Below are 20,080 nucleotides of genomic sequence, written 5' to 3' on the forward strand. Positions count from 1 at the left end.
GCTCACTGTTTAAGTAATATTGAGCTGATTTTGACTGTTAGACTTGAGACATTTTGGGCCAACAGTGCTTTATCTACTGTACACAGTATGTACCTTGTGTTTGACTGGCAACGAGTCCACGATGAATCCAACTCTTGCCCGAAGTCAGCTGAGATAGGCTCCAGCTCCCCTATGACCCTAATAGCACGTGCTTTTGAAAATTAATGGATGGGTTTATCATCCTTGCAGGACTGAAAATAGTAAAACTCACTTGTCACACAAGATAATAAACTAACATTGACAAGTTATATTGGAATGTATCTCTGCGAGACTAGCTCTTTTCAATATCAGGTCACTGGGTAATAAATCAATGTTGATTAATGACAACCTATGATCTAGGCTTTTTTTTACTCAATGAAATGTGGTTAACAGAAAGTAGCTGTAATACCATTTTAAATTAGGCAACACCAGTAAATTATATTTTAAGTGTCAAATAGGGAAAAAAGGCGGTGAGATTGCTGTTATTTTAAAGTCATTAGTTCAGTGTAAAGAAATTCTACTGGCTGATTTTAGCTCTTTTGAATATCTGTTTTTTTGTTAAAAGTGACCCAAAGGTTATTGTTTTCATAATTTATAGGCCTCCAAGATACAATAGAACATTTATGGAGGATTTTTCAGAACTGCTGGCAGTTACTTGTACTGACTACAACTATTTTGTCATAACGGGAGACTTTAACGGGCGGCACGATGGACGACTGGTTAGAGCGTCTGCTTCACAGTTCTGAGGACCGGGGTTCAATCCCCAGCCCCGCCTGTGTGGAGTTTGCATGTTTTCCCCGTGCCTGTGTGGGTTTTCTCCGGGCACTCCGGTTCCCTCCCACATCCCAAAAACATGCATGGTAGGTTAATTGACAACTCTAAATTGCCCATAGGTGTGACTGTGAGTGCAAATGGTTGTTTGTTTCTATGTGCCCAACAATTGGCTGGCAACCAGTTCAGGGTGTGCCCCACCTCCTCCCCGATGATGGCTGGGATAGGCTCCAGCGCGCCCGCGACCCTAGTGAGGAGAAGCGGCTCGGAAAATGGATGAATGGATGGATGGAGACTTTAACATTCATGTTGACAATAACATGGAAAAAAAATCTAAAGAACTCTCTGCTATACTAGGCACATTTGACCTCTCTCAACATATTCAGAGTCCAACCCACACTCAAGGTCACATGTTAGACCTGGTCATCTCGAAGGATGTTGAAACTCTATCAACTATTTCAAAATGATAAAATTGTAATACATCTGAAGCAACCCAGGAAAAACTCTATTACTGTGTCAGAATTTGATACAGTTGACCAAAAACTGTAGAGAAAACAGTTCAGCAGCTGAAACCATCAACGAGCTGTCTTGAATCAATACCATCTGACTTTTTTAAAGCTATTGCTAAGTCTGTGGTAGCTGATTTGTAGCAAATAATCAATTGCTCACTTCAGTCAGGCGAGTTTCCTAAAGCTCTTAAAGTAGCTTCCATTAAGCCTCTTCTAAAAAAAAAAAAATGGAATGCTGGACACTTCCATGTTAGCAAGCTATAGACCCATCTCCAATCTCCCTCTCATAGCCAACATTGTTGAGAAAGTTATTTTTAATCAACTCAGCAATTTCTTCAACTTAAATTGACTTTTTGACAAATTTCAATCAGGTTTCCGAACTCGTCACATTACAGAATCTGCTCTTATCAAAGTGCTAAATGATATAAGGTTGAATAATGACTTGGGAAAGGTGTCAGTTCTGGTCTTGTTGAATCTCAGTGCGGCTTTTGATATGGTAGATCATAATATACTGCTGAGCATGTTGGAAACGTGGGTAAGACTAAATGGAACAGTCCTTAAATGGTTCAGGTCCTACCTGGAGGAAAGGAGTTATTTTGTAACCATTGGAAGTGGTCAATCTCATCGACTGGCAATGACCTATGGGGTCCCGCAAGGGTCAGTTCTTGGAAGCCAAATTCAAATTCCTAAGAACTTTAATTTTGACTATCATAGCTATGCAGATGAAACACAGTTATATGTAGCAGTGTCTCCAGATGACTACAGTTCAATTGAGGTGTTGTGTCTAAAACAGATAAATAACTGGATGAGCCAAAATGTTCTTCAATTAAACCACAACAAAACTGAGATAATTTTTTTTGGCAATAAAGAAAAGAGGATTGCTGTTCGTAAATACCTAGAGTCACTCACTTTTAAAACCAAAGACCAAGTCCGAAATCTTGGTGTTCTGATAGATTCCAACCTGACTTTCAACAGTCATATCAAATAAATTACTAAAACTGCCTTTACCATCTGAAAAAGAAAGAGTGAAGGCTTACATGTGTCAAGCAGACCCGGAGAAGCTCATCCATGCTTTTATCTCAAGTAGTAGACTATTGTAATAGTCTTCTGACTGGACTCCCCAAAAAGAACCTTAAACAGCTGCAGCTCATTCGGAATGCTGCAGCTCGGGTTCTGACCAGAACAAAGAAGTCAGAGCATATTAATCCAATTCTAAAGTCTATGCCCTGCCTTCCAGTCAGCTTTAAAATAGATTTTAAAGTTCTGCTACTGGTCTATAAATCACTGAATGGTTTTGGTCCTGAATACATGAAAGGAATGCTAATGGAATATAAACCCAGTTGGGCTCTGAGATCAACAGACTCAGGTCAAATAGTGGAGCACAGAGTCCAAAGCAAACATCGTGAAGCAGCATTTAGCTATTATGCTGCACACAAATGGACTAAGTTGCCAAGAGAAGTGATGTCAACCCCAAGTGTGAATGTTTTTAAGTCCAGGTTAAAAAGTTTTTCTCATGCTTTTTAGACTATTTCCACTTTTAAATTATATTTCTTGCACTGTACGCTGTTTTAATTGTACTTTTATTTCGTTTTTTTCCCCTCTTTGTTATAAATGTTTATAAGATGTTTTTTTTTAACTTGTTTTTAAATGCTTTTAATCATGTAAAGCACATTGAGTTACCTTGTGTATAAAATGTGCTATATAAATAAATTTGCTTTTCTAAACAGAAAACTACATTAACATTTCCTGTATAAACGAAAATGAGCAAAACAATCAAAATGTTGCTCAGCTAATAGAGAAATCATGTTTACTTGGCCTTTGAGAATTATTGGACATACAGTATAAAGAGTCTCAGTGATAAAGCTCAGGTCTCGAGAGCAGCGTACATTGTCGCTTGACACATCTCCTATACCATATCACATCATATCATATCATATGTGTCTCTTCCTGTCTAATAGTCAATGACAGATAAGCTGAAAGAGACAGAACAGGACACCAGGCAGGTGTTTTGTAGGATTACACTCCTGTTCGCCACTTCTCACTCTTTTTTTTTTCTTTCCTTTCTTTTCTTCCTTCCTTAATGTTGCGCTCTGCTTTACCATATAATGTATGGTGGGAGCAAATACAAGAGGTAAGTGTGCATTTGGAAATGTTCCTGCATTTTGTCAGCCTTAGAGAGTAGAGTTAAATTCACTACACTGTTCATTAATAGACTCAAAAGATTCAAATTAGTGAATCAGGATGAAAGCTTTGCCAAGACTTGCTGCAGGACTCACATTCAAACACTGTCATGTTCTCACAGAGCTCAGACCAGAGGCTCCCTGGGTCTTTGTCCCATTAGAGAGCAGCTTGGGTTGCCCACGGCAACACGTGGACCAACCATATAGGATGCAAACACTCCCTCCTCCCATCTGCTTGGATACTGTCACATATTGCGGCACCTCTCCAGGAATTACTGGATCAATCTTGACTCAGGGTGCACCTGTCACTGCTGGTTGAGTTATTAAAAATGCAAAGGATTTGTAATAACCATCATGGCAGCAGAGATGTGCATCACTGACACTAGATTTCTTTTCGCACTGCAGCAACACTACAGGTCACAATGATAATTTCTTACACTAGTTGTGCTTTGCTAAGTATTCCTGCATTACCTGAACACCTCCTGTGTAAACAGTTGGGGAAATGGACCACACGAGTTTTCAATTTTTCGCTATATTTTATTTATTTTATTTTTTTCTACATTAAGTCATCAAAAGCAAAGAAAGGATAAAGGATGAATAAGGCCATGTCCACGTATAGACGGACCTTGTCTTTTGGCCTTTCGTCGATACAAAAAGCATTTTTTTGTCCTTAAAAACAGAGCTTTTGGAAAGTTCCTTGCAGGAGACTTAAAATATGTCTTTTTGGCATGTGTCATTTAAAATGTGAGACACTATCTCATGCATTTAAACTTTGCTTAATCATAGAACATAAAAGCAGACTCTATCGCCTCACATGCAATGAAAGAAGCAATCACCAAATAAAACAGGCATTAATGATTAAAAAATATATTACAAATGTTTTAAAACATAATACACATATTGGAAGGATGGTTGCAGCCAGTAGGCTAGTGGTTAGCTCAGTCTGCCTTACAGTTCTGAGGTTTGGGGTTTGAGTCGCAGGTGGGCCTTTCCTGTGTGGAGTTTTCATGTTCTCCCTGTGTCATGGTCTGTGTTTTGGTTTGGGTTGTGTTTAGTTTTGTTCCATGTTTTCCTGTGTTCCATGTTTGTCGTGTGCTCATTAGGTTGTTGTGTCCAACTGTTCTCGTCTACTTTGTGTCGACCAATCAGCTCTCTCCAGCCACTCGTGTCTTGTCCAGGTGTTCCTCGTTGTCTCGTCAATCTGTTTGTATTTAGTTCCCTGGTTTCTTTCAGTTCTTGTCGGTTCATTGTCGTTGTCACATGTCTTTGCCATGTCATAGTCGCCAGTTGTATTTGACATTGTGATTAAATATTATTTTGAGACTCCTGCCTTGCCTCCCTGCTTCCCTGCAATTGGGTCCACCATGTTCTTGCCTTGCGTTCCTCGTCTTCGCCCTAACCACGTACGTGACACCCTGTGCTTGTATGTTCCAAAAACATGTATGTGGTAGGTGAACTGAAGTCTTGAAACTGTCCATAGTTTCCATTCACACTTGCATAGAATGTAAGTGTGAATGGTTGTTTCTCTGTGTGCCCATCAATTGGTTGGTGACCACTCCAGGGTGTGTACCTCGCTCAAAGTCAGATTGGGTCCAGGACAATGTGATCCTAACGACGACAAATGGTTATTGTTTTTACCCTGGAGTGAGGGAAATCATCAAAACATCTGTGTACATGTTGACATGATCTGAATTACAGAAAGGGTGTGATATCGGGGTTGACAGGAAATGTACATGTCCAAAATGTAATGTATTTCCAACAACACTGATTTGTACTGCAAATGTTCATACAAAAGCAATAGTTTCCATGAGAAATCCCCTTAGTTTTCTCCCTCTCTCCATTTTCAATGGCTCCCATGCCCATTCATTCACCCATTCAGCCATTAGGGTCACGGGTGAGCTGGAGTCTATTCCAGCCAACTTGGAGAGAGAGGCGGGCTACATCCTGGACTGGTCCGCCCCAATCACAGGGCAGATATCAACAAATAACCATTCACACTCACATTCACGGTTAATTCTTCAATTAACAAGTCTTCAATTAACCCAATGTGTATTTTTTGGAATGTGGGAATAAGCCAAAGTAAGCGGGGCAAACCAATGCAAGCACGGGGAGAACATTCAAACCTGAGATTTAAAATGAGAACTTCAAAACTGTGAGGCAGTAATGCTAACCACTAGGACACAGACTGCAATCTCATACGCTAACATCCAAATATTTAAGCCCGTATAAAATGTGCGATATAGTCGCTCGTGGAATTCCAACAGCTCGTTTCTGGATTTTTTCAATGAGGTCAAAGGAGGGCAAATATTGTGGCCATGTGAACTACATTACAAAAACTGGAAACATGGAAGGACTTTAAAAGGTGCTCATGTGATGCAGTTTTTGTTTTTTTTGTGGGTAAAACTGGATGAAAGCCATGTGAAAGACATACACTTACACGAATGCTTCCTGAGCCTTCTGCTGAGTGTGAAACACCTTGCAAGTTTCCTGCTGGGTTGTTTCACGATGTCATGGGTCACCCGTGCTCATGGCATTTGAATAAATGCACTGCAACCAGATTAATAAACAAGCAAACAAAAACATTGTCTATTTTATGGTCTAAGGAGAAAGCTCAGATGTGACCCTTCTGCTTTGAAAAGGCACTTTATAGACAGGACACATGCCGGCAGCAAGGACCACGCTTGACTTCCTGCCACATCAGGGAAAGGTTATCTTTTTACTATTCTTTTAGCTGTCACAATCGATGCATATGAACTATTTGCTGAGGAAAAGAAATACCGACAGTGTTAACTAAAACTCAGCTGTATGGAGACTTATTTTACTGTTTATTTTGCACAGGGTAATTGAAGCTGACATTGAGAAGAGAACAGTTTCAAGCAGTTTCACAGAGTCTCTATGCCTCCAGTACAGTGCGTGCTGCACCCAAAAAAATATTGTCCTTGCCTCTTCCCTCTTTTACGCCTCCTCCGGAACCAGTTACAGATCTTGCATGATGTAGCCCATGTATTGGTTTATGTATATGTGGGAAAAGTGTTGTTTCATCCAATGTGTCCAAACCAAAAGCTACTTAGATCATATTTATGTACAGCATTTAAAATAACCCACACCCAAAGACAATGACTCTTCGCCTGAAGTAGATGAATTACAGTACGCTACCATTCAAATATTTGATTAATGACACAGGCACTCATTGTAGTATTATTATTAAGTATAATTCATTCTCTAAGCTTATTTTGCATCACTACCACAACACTATGACACACAAAACCAACACCTTCATCACCATCATTCATAACATCACAATCCAGCATCACTGTACAGCAGATGCACTAATATGTGTGTCCCCCTCCATTCGCTGGGTCTCCTTCGTCCTATGGCTGATCACCATGACGATGGGAGCCAGTTTCATGGATGCAGTCACTAGGCAACCAATACCAGCACCAGCAGCAGCAGGACCGTGCTATCTCGTACAAGGAACAGCAAAGAGTCTGATCCAGCTTTGTTCTGCAAGCTGAATGCAAGCTTGCGCTTGGAGGAGAATCTATTGTTTATCGTGTATTCAATGAACAAAATCTTCCTATATTAAACTTGCTTAAATTAGACTGACAGATCTTATAGATCTCTATAGTGAAACGAATATGGTTACAGCAAGCAAAATGAAATAGTGATGATGCTGTCACATTCAGCACAGTGTATTTACAAAAAGATTTATATAGATTTCCAGTGAGTCAATTAACATCTTGCCCTGCGATTGGCAGGCGACCAGTTCAGGGTGTACCCCGCCTCTCGCCCAGAATTAGCTGGGATAGGCTCCAGCACGCCCCCGACCCTCTTGAGGATAATCGGTACGGGAAATGAATGAATGAATTAACATCTTAGGACAAGCACTGGAAGCATGTTAGTATGATTAATTCTGCCTAAAGCTCAAAACCCCTCTATTTCATTGCTGTAATGACAGCAAGACTTATTTCAAGGGTCCAATCAAGGACAAAGCACTGTGTATACAGCGAGACATGAAAGGAAAACAGTCCATTATTAAACAAATGCCCAAAGACGAAACACACTGGTCTCCAAGACAAATGGGGCAGGCTGGTGATCACTCATGGGAGTCCAAAAGTAAATGTTCAATGTCAAAAAATGCTGGAAGGTAAACACACAGTGTGTGTATATATATATATATATATATACACGTATATAAAATCAGGGCCTGAGACTGCGACCAAATTGGTCACATATGTGACCTTTTTTTTCCCAACTTGTGCGATTAAAAATACCGTCGTATTTGTGCAGGTGCATGTCTTAATGTTTGAAATTCACCTTTTTTTGTTTGTTTGTTTTGTAACTGCAATATGGAGCTAACGGCTAATATTGCCATCTTAATTTTTCTTTTGCTTTCATTTCACGCAATATTACAAACACAGTCATGTGCAAAGGTTTTAACAACTTTATGAAGTTGTCTGTCTGTCTATGTGTCTAAACCCTGTTTATAGCATAGACATATAAAGATGCCATGTGTGCAAAGTTAAAAAGCTCATACTCCTTTTAAAGGGGATTGTATAGGAAAACACACTATCATTTAAAATAAAGTGCAATAATTGCAGTAGTAATGATTTATTCATGTTCTGTTTGGGACTACGATTTTAAATAAGCAAATTGGTTTGTTTTGCTCGTAAATCGACCTGTTTTGTCTGCTACTGCTTGTGGCGGACAAACCTTCTTGTTCACAGTAACACATTTTACAAATATCAAATCTCGAGTCACTGTCAATTGAAACTATTGTATGCCATGGTGACGCTGTAGCTCCTGAAAAAAATGGCGCGACCAAATCACGTGCAGGTGCGACCATTTGAAAAAGTCAGTCGCACCAGTGCTACTCGTGCAAAAGTTAGTGCAGAGCCCTGAAAATGATGAACCAGAAAAATCTGACAAGATAAAGCTAAAGATTTTACTCTGTGTGGGAAAATAAACTGTTGGTCGAAAAGACCAAAAACATAAATCGTGCCAAAAATAAAATAATGATCAGTTTTCAAAAATGCTGCAAAATGAGGCTGTTAGAAAAGAGTATAAAGGCCCGGCTAGATATGTGTATTAATAGACTCCCTCTGTGAGGCGGTGCAGACAGAGGACCTTTGAAATATGTTGCAATGAAGATAGTAATGAAATATTCCCTTTGATTAGAAGGAGCCTTTTGTGCATGTTGCTTCAGCGGCCTGCGAGTCAGAGATGTACGACACTTGAGTTAATCCAAAAGAGGCGCATGTTACCGGACTACAAACTGCAACGTCAAAGGAAACAAACCATTATCTGGACAGAGGAGGGATGTTTTAACTTGAAGAAGTGCTATAAACTATTAATCCGAATGGCAATTAAGCTCCATAACAAGTGAGACGAGACGAATATGGCAATATTAGCTATCAGGCTACAAAACCTCAGGCGGGCAGATTTACTATTTAACAGGTGTGCAAGGAAAAATTGCTGTCGAATCCTTGTTTGGTTCCATGTTTAAGACAAGGGATTCAATTGCACTGCATCACCCCCCCTTACGAACACCAAACACACACGTCCTGTAGTCATGATTGTTTCTTAAGGATGCATGTGAAGTAAACATTTTGATGCTGAAGAGATAAGATTAAAAAAAAAAAAAAAAAAAGAAAAAAAAAAAGACCCCGTTTATCTGCACAATGCTGATTAACTCTGGAGCCTGTTGCTAAACCATTTAAAAACTAATGACCATGAGAATTACTTTGTTCCATATATAGTACATACATGTGCATGAACTTGTATTACAAATACCCATGATGGAGAATAAAATATATGCTTTTGCATATTATTATTATTACTAGAGTAGCCCCTTCACGCAACATACATTATGCACCAATTGATGTAAGTTGTCCAACAGCTCCTAAATTGGGGGGTGGGGGGGATGTGCAATATTCTATGTAATCCTTCATAATGTAGCATCAACCCATATATATCATAAAAGTGGTGCCTCACGTTGCAAAGTAGAATAGTTATCCATCCTTCAGGCTGCAGGTGGCGGGATCCAATTTGCAGAAGAACGGGAGAAAAAAACGGGGATTAAACAAAACAAAACTGTAGTGGTCCTTAAAGACACGCGGCGTTGGACAGGATCAGTCAGACGAACCGAACCGGAGTGACTCGAAGACAGGTACCTTGACCCAGTCCAGCAACCGCATCTTTAACGCCCCCGTAGTCAGAAAGCGCGGAGATGAGCTCATCGGTCCGGCTCGTGTCCAGCACCGCTAGGTGGTTTAAATCCAGTCAGATGCCTCCAGTCAGTAAATTCAATGGAGATAAATGGTTATACGGTGCCCGCTGCGCGTCCATGAAAGACAATTCAAGATGCACCAAGGAGGAGGCGATAGATCATGGAACCAGCGCGGGGGGGGGGCTGTGCCCTTCTGCGTGCGCCCGCTGCATTCAACGGGAGCGTCTCCTCCCATTTATCTGCCAAAGAGGAGGAGGAGGAGGAGGAGGAGGGAGCAGCGAGATGGATGAAGATGGAACGAGGACGTGGAAGGTCTGTTTGCGCGTGAGCGTGCACGGCCAAGCTTGCGTGCGTGTGCGCGCCAGAGAGACAGAGAGAGAGAGAGAGAGAGAGAGGGCGGAAAAAAAATGAATCAATCTTCTTCCATCTTGGTCGCTCTCACAGAAACACACACACACACACACACACACACACACACACACACACATACACACGATACAACTGTTTGTGATGAGAACAAAAATAACCCAGTTTGCAAAATGCAAATCTAATTTGACCCACAATAGCTATAGACGATGTCACATTATTAGTGACCCCTTGGTGAAGAGGCAAAAGAGATTTGTCATCAATTCAAGTCCCACACACCCCAGGCTAACTACAAAGTTTGTCCCCATTGGAGCTTATCCAGCTAACTTTCTTCCCTTAACCCAAAAAAATGTTTTTTTTAATGTGAGAGGAAGCTAGAGTACCTGCAGAAAAACTACACAAGCAAGGGGAGAACATGGTGCCGTACAGGCACACCTGGGCTCGAAACCGCGTTGCCTCAGTGTCACCGGTTTGGAAGTCGAATGCGCTGACCGTTGAGCTAAAAGCAACGGTTCTATTTTCACGACCGGCGTAAATACGACGCGGCCGGTGGCGTAAATCTGCGCAAACCGGGTTATTTGAAAGGGCGGCCTTCGCTATTGTGGGGGTGAACACAGGCAAAATAATTTCTGTCCAATCAAAGTGGGTCCTCTCGTTGCCTTTAAATGTGGCGCAATGACAGCCTGGCCTGGCAACCCGCGCGTTGTCACTGCTCTTGGCTGGTGTAGCAACAGACAATGTGAGCCACCTGTTATTGCACCGGCCATGTGGAATGATTTAAGAAATGTATTATTATTATTATTATCACCATGTGTTCAATGAATTGATTTGCACAAAGATTCAGAGGGTTTGATGCCCGCTGTTCACATATTTATAAATGGAATACGTTTGACATCCACCCCGCATGTCAGCGGAGCTCAGAATGTGTCTGTCTGTGTCCCATTCAAAGTAATCAAAATCGTGTTAGACCGGCGGTCTACCTACCATTTCACAAACAAAAGTATTTGCTTTACACATTATAACATATTGAAATATACAAGAATGAGGTATAGAGCAACGTTTGACAAAAGACAAGATTAAAAACTTGAATATGATGACTAAAAGTGGATGAATATCACACAGTTTATGATCAAAACTCCATCTTGTCACAAAATATAGCACTCTATTGAGATGCATGGCTCTAAATCTGACACATGCTCCACTGTCGTCCTGTGTCACATGATGTGAACAGTTGCAGTAGTCTAACACTTTGCTTGACATTTATCCTATATGGTGTCAAATCAGCATTAGATGCTTGCTGCCTGGTAAATGCGCATGTCTTTAATTCCCACTTTGGATGAAGGGAGGCCTCGAACGATGATAATACTGATGACAGCATCAGAAATATTTCCTTCAGCTCCGTAACACTCTTCCGCAACCACACATTTCGCTTTTGACACTGAGCCCAAGACCAATTGTTTTACTTACTATGTTTAACTGTCAAAATACAGTGGAACCTCCAAGCTGGAACGCAATTTGTTCTGGGCTGATCAATTAGCCAGTAAACTCTTGAGCTTCGGGTCGGTTCCAACTGCTGCTAACTAACTCGTTGCTGGAGAGATGATAGTTTGCTTCGTGGTGACTGGCAAGGTGCCCTTGAGCAAGGCGCCCTTGAGCAAGGCGTCGACTTCGGCCATGATAAAACCTTTATTAACTGAATTGACTGAGTTAAGTAACATTTTCGTATTAGTCTTAATTGTCATACAAATGTAAAATCGAGATAAATGCTGCTTAATAAAACAAAAATAAAACAATTCCTGACCCTTTGACTACTGGATGTGTGAATCCATTCTTCTTCATTGTTGATGGCAACTTGTTGGGGTTGCGTTGACATTTTGCTGAGCAACCAGGACAGAGTTCCATGTTGCAAATATTTTTTTTTGTTGTAAAGTCATTATTATTTTTCTCATATTTGCCCTAATAATTAATAATAATTACATTTGTTTATCCAGGCAAGGCAGTTGAGAACAGTTTGTCATTTACAATGTCATCCCTGGTACCCTTTTGTGATGGCATCACACTAAAATCACTGAAAAAGCAAAACTGAGTTTTGCAGTTAATCCTACAGATCCGGGGTGTCAGCCTTATTTTAATTTTGGGCTACTGGGAGTTATGGATTGCCTTCACAGGGCTTTAAAACCATATAAATGTAGACATGCCACATATATTATGGGCTCTCGGTTGCCAAGGAAATGTTTGACACCAATGGCCAACACTTTTGTCAGTATATAAATGGATAAAACTCCAATTCAATATTATCATGTCCATCAGTTTTGATTCTTATAATAGGAATCATTCTTACATTCTTAGGTGAAAGACAATTATTCAAAAGCTCTGATTTTGTTTGTTGCATGGCAACAACAACCATGAGACTCAGAAGGCTCTGGCCTTCACAGTAAATGTTTATACATACATGTTGAGGTTTTTTTTGTTTTTTTTTGCTGCATTAAGATGCTTTGAATGGATTAATATCAATTGACCAATTAATAGCAAAGCCTATTTTCGCTCTTACATCGCTCGTGTACATTTGGAGATGTGTATTGGTGAGGGAGCAATTGCTCTAAAAGACTTCCCTATGGCTTTCTGACAAAGGAGCTGTCCTATACGTGGTCTCATTTTAATTACAGTGTTCTATTACATTACCAGTGTTTCATAAAAGCATTGAACCACTCAAGACCTGGCACTATACTGATTTAAAATCAATATGGAAAAGGCTTTACTGAGCTACCATTTACAGTATTTGTTAATGGCTGACTACTGCTTGTGGTCAGAAATCACTCATGCTAGGATATACAGTACTTTAATAGTTTACACATTACCTTATTTTTTTTTCAAAGAACCAATAACCTCACCAGAAATCTGCTCATGCTTTTTGATTTACGATACCATGCAAAACGCTTGCAACACCGATACTTCAGGTGCCTCCTTAATTCCACACCATCCAATGAGGAAGCAGAGTCTGGGGAATTGAGGAGGGCTTTCCTGTCTCTGGGGCTCAGGTCACCAAGATTGTTTCAAAGCTCCTTGGTGGCAAGGTCCCAGGGGTGCCTGAGATCCATTCGGATTTCTTCAAGGCGCTAGATAATCTGGGGCTGTCTGGGTTCATCGCGTGGACATCTGGGAACTCTGTGTGTCCCAGTAATTATTGTTTTCTTATGCAATTAAAACAACAAAGCAAGTTTTGCACAATAATTCCTCATTAAAAAAAATGCACAGAGCAGAAACGATTGGTTTAGTTTTTGTGTAAATTACAATAGTATTTCAATAATTCATTTAATCTCCATCCTGTGATGTTTTTATGGCCTTAAAAATATCTTGCCTTAAGTGAGCAGCATGGTGCACTTACTGTTACAGTTTACAGACAATGTATTGTTGATCACAGCTCTCTCCCTCTCTTTGAAATTCACTGATGTTTTGTGCTTGCTTTTTAATTTTTATTTGAATTTTGCCACCCATTCTCTCCATTAATCTCTTCTGAACATAAACTGTAACAATATGGAAATGACACTGAGCTGTTGCAGCAACCGAGTGCAACCAAAAACAAGGTCAACCTTTTACATATTTAGAAATTATTACATTTAGAGAATAGCACTTGTTTTTTTTCTTAACATCAGTGTTTGCCTTTGATCAAATATTAAGTTCTCTCTCATATTGTCCCCCCCCCCCCCCCCTATCCCCCCCGTCATACCAATCACTGCTTAAGAGTATTAAATGGACAACAACAAAACCTCAAACAACAAATAATAAATAATGCATGGAGTTTTTTAATCAGTTAAATGTACTACAGACTATAAATCAAAGAGTTAAACAAAATGAAAGACTTTAATTAGAAAACACATTTGCTGGAAAGGAGAAATATAATTGCTACCAGTGTTAATGCTTTGCTAATAAATGCTAATGAAATCAAATGAACCCTAACATAGCTCTGCCTACAGCAGTGTTAGGGTTTATTTACATGGGGCTGACAGCAGCATGTGCCAGAATCCGTATTAACAATATGCAAGTTTAGTTAAAGCTTTTTTCAAAATAATTGCACTGGAAAACTATGATTGGCTGGCGACCAGTCCAGGGTGTTCACAAAAGTCATCTGGAACTTGCTATAAAGTAATTTAATGGTTGGATGTACAGGAAAGTCGAGAGTTTACAACGTTAATGTTAAATAGAAATCGAAATGTCTGTTCAGCAGACTTGAAAAGTTTTTTTTCCCCAATACAGTGTGTCATTATTCCATGTTTGCTGTTATAAATAGTGATTCCTGTCACTCACCAAGTCTGACGCCACAATGATACAACTAAACACATTAAAGTTGAGAAGAGACAATAGCAGCACAGAATAGGAGGAAGTCTTGTTTGACTGTTTTGAAATATCCACATTGTTTCCATGGAAACATAGTACTGAGATTTCAAATATTGCCTGGCCCACAAGCTAGTGTCTAAATGTGCCTTGTGCCACTGTGTGAATTTGAAGCCATTAGATCTGTTAGGTATTAGGTGTAGGAAGAGCCTGACTTGGTTCCGTCCCAGTGAGATTACCAATTGGCATGGCTGACCAACACACTGAAACTGGATTATGGAGAAACATGGTGGAACATGAACGCATCCTTGTGGGTTAGCTGTAGTACGCAACCAGTGCTGGAGACGTATACAAACCAGAGGTGCCGAAGTTGGGGCGGGGGGACTGCAATGGTGTCCCAGGGCCCCAAGCACGTGGAGTGGGGTGGGGCGCCGGTGGCAATTCGGCGTGAGGATGTGTGTGAGATGAGGAACAGCTAACATTAGCCTTTGCTGTCACTTTTGGTGGGAATACTACCACTATGATCTCTGTTTTCAAAAAGCTGGCTGTCACACAGACACAGACAGTGAATGAGGTGACAAGTGCGAAGAATACTTTTATCAACCCAAATATGTGATCGTTTTAGCATGATCATAAAGGAGCGGAACTGTGAGTTCGCCCCTCGACAATTGGTTGTGGCCACCCCACCTACCCTATCAACTAATAAAAGAATGTAATAAACACGCACACGACCCTTTTTTAATGCTATAATATTTAATTTTAAAACAGTTTTCATCCATCCATCCATTTTCTGAACCGCTTATCCTCACTCGGGTCACGGGCGTGCTGGAGCCTATCCCGGCTGACTGGGTGAGAGGATGTGTACACTCTGAACTGGTCGCCAGCCAATCGTAGGGCACATATATAAAGTTAAAGTCAGCCTCCATACTGCTATTGTGTTATCCGGCACTTTGTGAATGGGAGTTGCTAGGTAACTGGACAACAGTATATCACAGAGAGTTGCCTCTTGTCTGTCTGTCCATCTATCGATCTATCTGAAGTAATTTCATGAGCCTGCCTGGCTGTATCTGTGTTATAAACTGGGGGCTTTGCGCAATTACAAATGATATTGGCAGAGAGTGACAGTTAATAGAGATCTTGCACCAATGGGAGCAAATGACTCAGAAGAAGAGAAATAATTCATACCCCTGTCCCCTTTGCTACCAGCTGAAATCCTCTATAATTATAACCTTTTCTTTTGCCAGACCGAGTTCTCAATATTCATCCAAAGAATCTTCTGTTTAATGTATGCTGAATATCACACTGGTTCTCTGGATGGAGAGAAACACAATTCTGTCTTTCTCCGCTTGCACTATAACTTACACATTTCTGCTTCTCACTTACATGCCACGTCTCCCTCTTACTTCTGTCAGCAAATTGTGTCTGTTGATAAGATTACAAAAGAAAAACACATAGACTGTTTTTGTCACCCGCACAATTTATACATAACTACATGACCGAACATTATATTAACTTACATACATGGCACTGTCTTATTGTAATGTTAAAGATGGGCAATCATGTGTGCATGTATTTTTGAATTCATTATTTGAGGAGAGACTCCAACCTGCAGGGTAGAGAGTAGATGCGTAGTGCCAAAACATTTCTACAAAATGACAGTAAGAATTAAAGAATATACTGTATAATTCTGATCCAATTCATCAGGTAAATGGTGAATGGAGTGCCCAAAATGCTTTACAGAGGCTCACATTCCCCCATTCACGCACACATTCAAACAGCAGTGAGCAATTGCTCCCATGCAAGGCACTGTCAGGCCCATTGGGTTCCATTTAGGGTTCAGTGACTTGCCCAAGGACATTTCTTTCTTTCTCCTTTTCTTTTGCCCAAGGACATTTCAACAGCAGGCAGTCACTCCGAGGCTATAAACTGGACGACCCGCTCTACCAACTTGGGCACAGCCACCTGGACATGAGCTGTATCAAAAACTAAATTCACTAGATAACTATAGTCTGATTGGCTTTACACCATCAGAGTATTATCAAACCGTTTGCTTATAATTGTGGCTGGTCCAGCTGTTCAGTACTGCATGGCATCATCATTAGATAACCAAAACTGTTCATATGTATATTAAATGTCTGAAAGTGTCAATGAACACTGAACATTATTAGCTGTGTAAATATATTTTATATGTTCGATGCATCAATTGTAGTTGATGCAATTAGATTGTGCCTGTGGACTGAATAAAGGGTTAAAGAATTGCCCTCAGTTTATAGCAGGGGAAGCATTCCTGTACATAGCCCATTGTAAGGATTCATCGAGCAGATCTAGGTCTCATAAGACACGTTTCTCAGACGCAGAAGGTATAATTGGACAGACACAGGGACAAATAAAGCAATGATAAATGAAGTAAGCGAACAGATGGGTTCAGGAGAAGCTTTAGGAGGTCAAGCTGTTGAAAATAAATAAATAAATAAATGAAATTGGGGAGCATACGTTTTTCTTTCCTCATCTATTTTCCCATCCTTTCTTTCACTCACTTCATTGTAAGCTCTCCGTTGCTATGGAGACGGTTACTGCTATCACCAAAAACGAAACGATACCTGAGGAGAGGACAAGAAAATACATGTACACGTGCCCACACACACACACACACACACACACACACACACACACACACACACACACACACACACCGTACAGGGGAAGGGTGTTTACACAAGGATTTTAGTTTGTCTTGTAAACAGGTTTTACGGAAAGGCTGTTCTTTGTGAAAAATAGCTTGATCGACCCATATATTGTGTCTTTTTCTTTTTGTCTGCCATAAAACTGCAGCCTATACTAGAATTTTCTTGTTTTGCCATAGTTGAACCACTTGATCATAGAACAGACATTGCCACATGATGCTTTATATGATGTCCTCCACTTTGACAAACCTACACCATGTTCCCTAAATTTCACTTACAATAAGAATTGAGAGCTATAACTGTTGTGAGGGTTGCTGTGGAAAAAGACCAAACCTGAGTGAAATGTATTTAGTTTCGCTGCTAAAGAGACTACAGTACTGCAAAGTCATCTCAAATACTGTATCTGTGTGATGCTTCCTGTCTATCATACAATGCTGCAGCAGGCTAAGGAGATGTGTAGTTCTTTCCGGATCCCATCCACAAAGAAATGTTCTGCTAGCCTACTGTCACCCAACAACAATTTACTTTTATTGACCGTGTAGCAAATACGCCATGACGGAAAAAGGTGCCAACAGCAATCCCCACAACGGATAAATTCCTCCCTGCTGCCCCACTGAGCCAGACGGTCACAGGAAGCCTGGTTTATGTCACCCGGACCTTAAACTAATTAACAGCTCCCCTAGAAATGTGTGTTTCCATTCATCAAAGACACTTTGTGGTCCATAAATGACATGCCGACCAAAAGGTTGGGAGGACCACTTCCCAAATGTGACAGAGAACTCAAAAATAAAGTTCAATAGACCATTTGTTGCTTTCTTTTCAAAAGTGGTCAATTGCTGGAACACTGGCGACACAGGCTGGCGGTGGAGATTTACTGCAAGCGGCGAACTGTGCTCAGTTTTCACCGAATTTAAATGTCTGTTTTGATATTTTACTAACCCTGCGCGAATGTCCAAGTATATACCACAGCACCAATGTCACTGATGATTGTTTTCCCACAGGTCTGCTGTCAAATCTGATTGTCAACTGAATCAGATGAGATGTTTTACCTCACACAACACAAATGTGACATCACAAATATTAACCAAATAAGGTGGTGACACTCATTGCATAGATTAACCACGGTGTGTGCATGGCAATGCAAAAGCTGGGAACCGATTTCTTTGTCTAAGATCCAATAATTAAGTTCCTATTCCACAGGTATTAAAACCACAGAAAATTCTAAAATGCATTTTTTTTAAATCCGAGACGTAGACTCTCCTCCCGCTAGAAACTCTTTGGGGCAGCCCTCCTCGCTCCTTGGTATAAAAGCCAGAGCTTTTGTTCCTCTGAGCTCTTCTTTGTTGCGCGGACGGCAGAAGCACTCTTCCCTCGCCCCGAAACTACACTTTAGTGTGCCTGGGGCAGCTTATGGATCAAAGATCAGTCAGGAAGGAATTGCGGCGCAAGTTTTCTCTGAGCCCGTGGCGGACACCGTCACAAAGGCGCTTCGGCAACCCAACCCTTGCTTTTCTCTGTTTTTCCTTTTTTTCTCCTTTTTCTTCCAATCTACCTGCTCGACGCCCCGACCCATCTATCGGGAAGATCGACAAGCCTAAATTGTCTTCTATGCAACGTGACTGGATCGTGTTGATTCCTAGCTACAAATTGGTGCATAATTGGGCTTAACTCAGCGTCACTGAAGTTCTCAGCTCTCGCATTGTCACAGCACATGTTCATTCCACTCTCACATCTTGAGTTCAGTCATTCACCCTACATTTTGTTCTTTACGTACGTTTGGTTGTAGTCTAGTCCATCTCCATTGTTTCCCTGTAGTTTTCCCCCTTTGATTTAATTACATTTTCTCTAAAATTCCACTCCCTGTGTTTGAGTGCAACAATAAACCACTGTAAACTAGAACTCTTATTTCATCCATGTAGCAAACTTTCCAGAATAGAGATTGATGAGAGGTTTTCATCACTCTTCCTAAAGTTTATGAATATAAAAACAAGACACGGTGCCCCTTTTGAGTGGAAGATAGTTTTATTGTAACGTTAAACGTAAATCAAACTAAACCAGAGGTAAACGCAGGATTTCGCTTCCAGCGTATTCTTTTTCCAAAATTAATTAAGTTTAACGTTTAACTACAACCATATGCTTTAACAAAGAGCATAATCCATTCCCATAAATGTTGTTGTCCATCCAGCCATCCATTTTCTACCGCTTATCCGAGGTCGGGTCATGGGGGGAGTAGCTCTAGCAGGGACGCCCAGACTTCCCTCTCCCCAGCCATTTCATCCAGGTCTTCCGGGGGGATCCAGAGGTGTTCCCAGGCCATCCGAGAGACAGTGTGTCCTGGGTCATCCCCGGGGTCTCCTCCCGATGGGACATGCCCGGAACACCTCAACTGGGAGGCTTAGCTCCTTCTTCACCACAACGGACCGATACAAAGTCTGAAATCACTGCAGACGCTGCACCGATCCGCCTGTCGATCTCCCGTTCCATTCTTCCCTCACTCGTGAACAAGACCCTGAGATACTTGAACTCCTCCACTTGGGGCAGGATCTCATCCCCGAACTGGAGAGGGCACACCACCCTTTTCCGACTGAGGACCATGGTCTCAGATTTGGAGATGCTGATTCACATCCCAGCCGCTTCACACTCAGCTGCGAACCGCTCCAGTGAGAGTTGGCGATCACGGCTTGATGAAGCCAACAGAACCACATATTCTGCAAAAAGCAGAGATGCAATACTGAGGCCACCAAACCGGACCACCTCTATGCCTCGGTTGCGCCTAGAAATTATGTCCATAAAAGTTATGAACAGAATCGGTGACAAAGGGCAGCCTTGGCGGAGTCCAACCCTCACCGGAAAAGAGTCCGACTTACTACCGGCAATGCGGACCAAACTCTGACACGGGTCGTACAGCTCGTATCAGGGGGACACGGTCGAACGCCTTCTCCAAGTCCACAAAACACATGTAGACTGGTTGGGCGAACTCCCATGCACCCT

General features: G+C 41.2%; 1 protein-coding gene across 1 annotated transcript in view; it reads right to left on the reverse strand.

Annotated features, from left to right (window-relative positions):
• Window positions 1-9,818, reverse strand: part of lrrc7 (leucine rich repeat containing 7) — an 82,261-nt gene extending 72,443 nt beyond the window's left edge. Inside the window, 1 exon segment of the mRNA XM_061684139.1 lies at window positions 9,473-9,818. Within this exon segment, the coding sequence (XP_061540123.1) occupies window positions 9,473-9,497 (25 nt within the window). The 5' untranslated portion in view covers window positions 9,498-9,818.
• Between the last annotated feature and the right edge of the window lie 10,262 nt (window positions 9,819-20,080).

This window comes from Phycodurus eques, chromosome 8, assembly GCF_024500275.1.
Source record: "Phycodurus eques isolate BA_2022a chromosome 8, UOR_Pequ_1.1, whole genome shotgun sequence".
Lineage (NCBI taxonomy): Eukaryota > Metazoa > Chordata > Actinopteri > Syngnathiformes > Syngnathidae > Phycodurus > Phycodurus eques.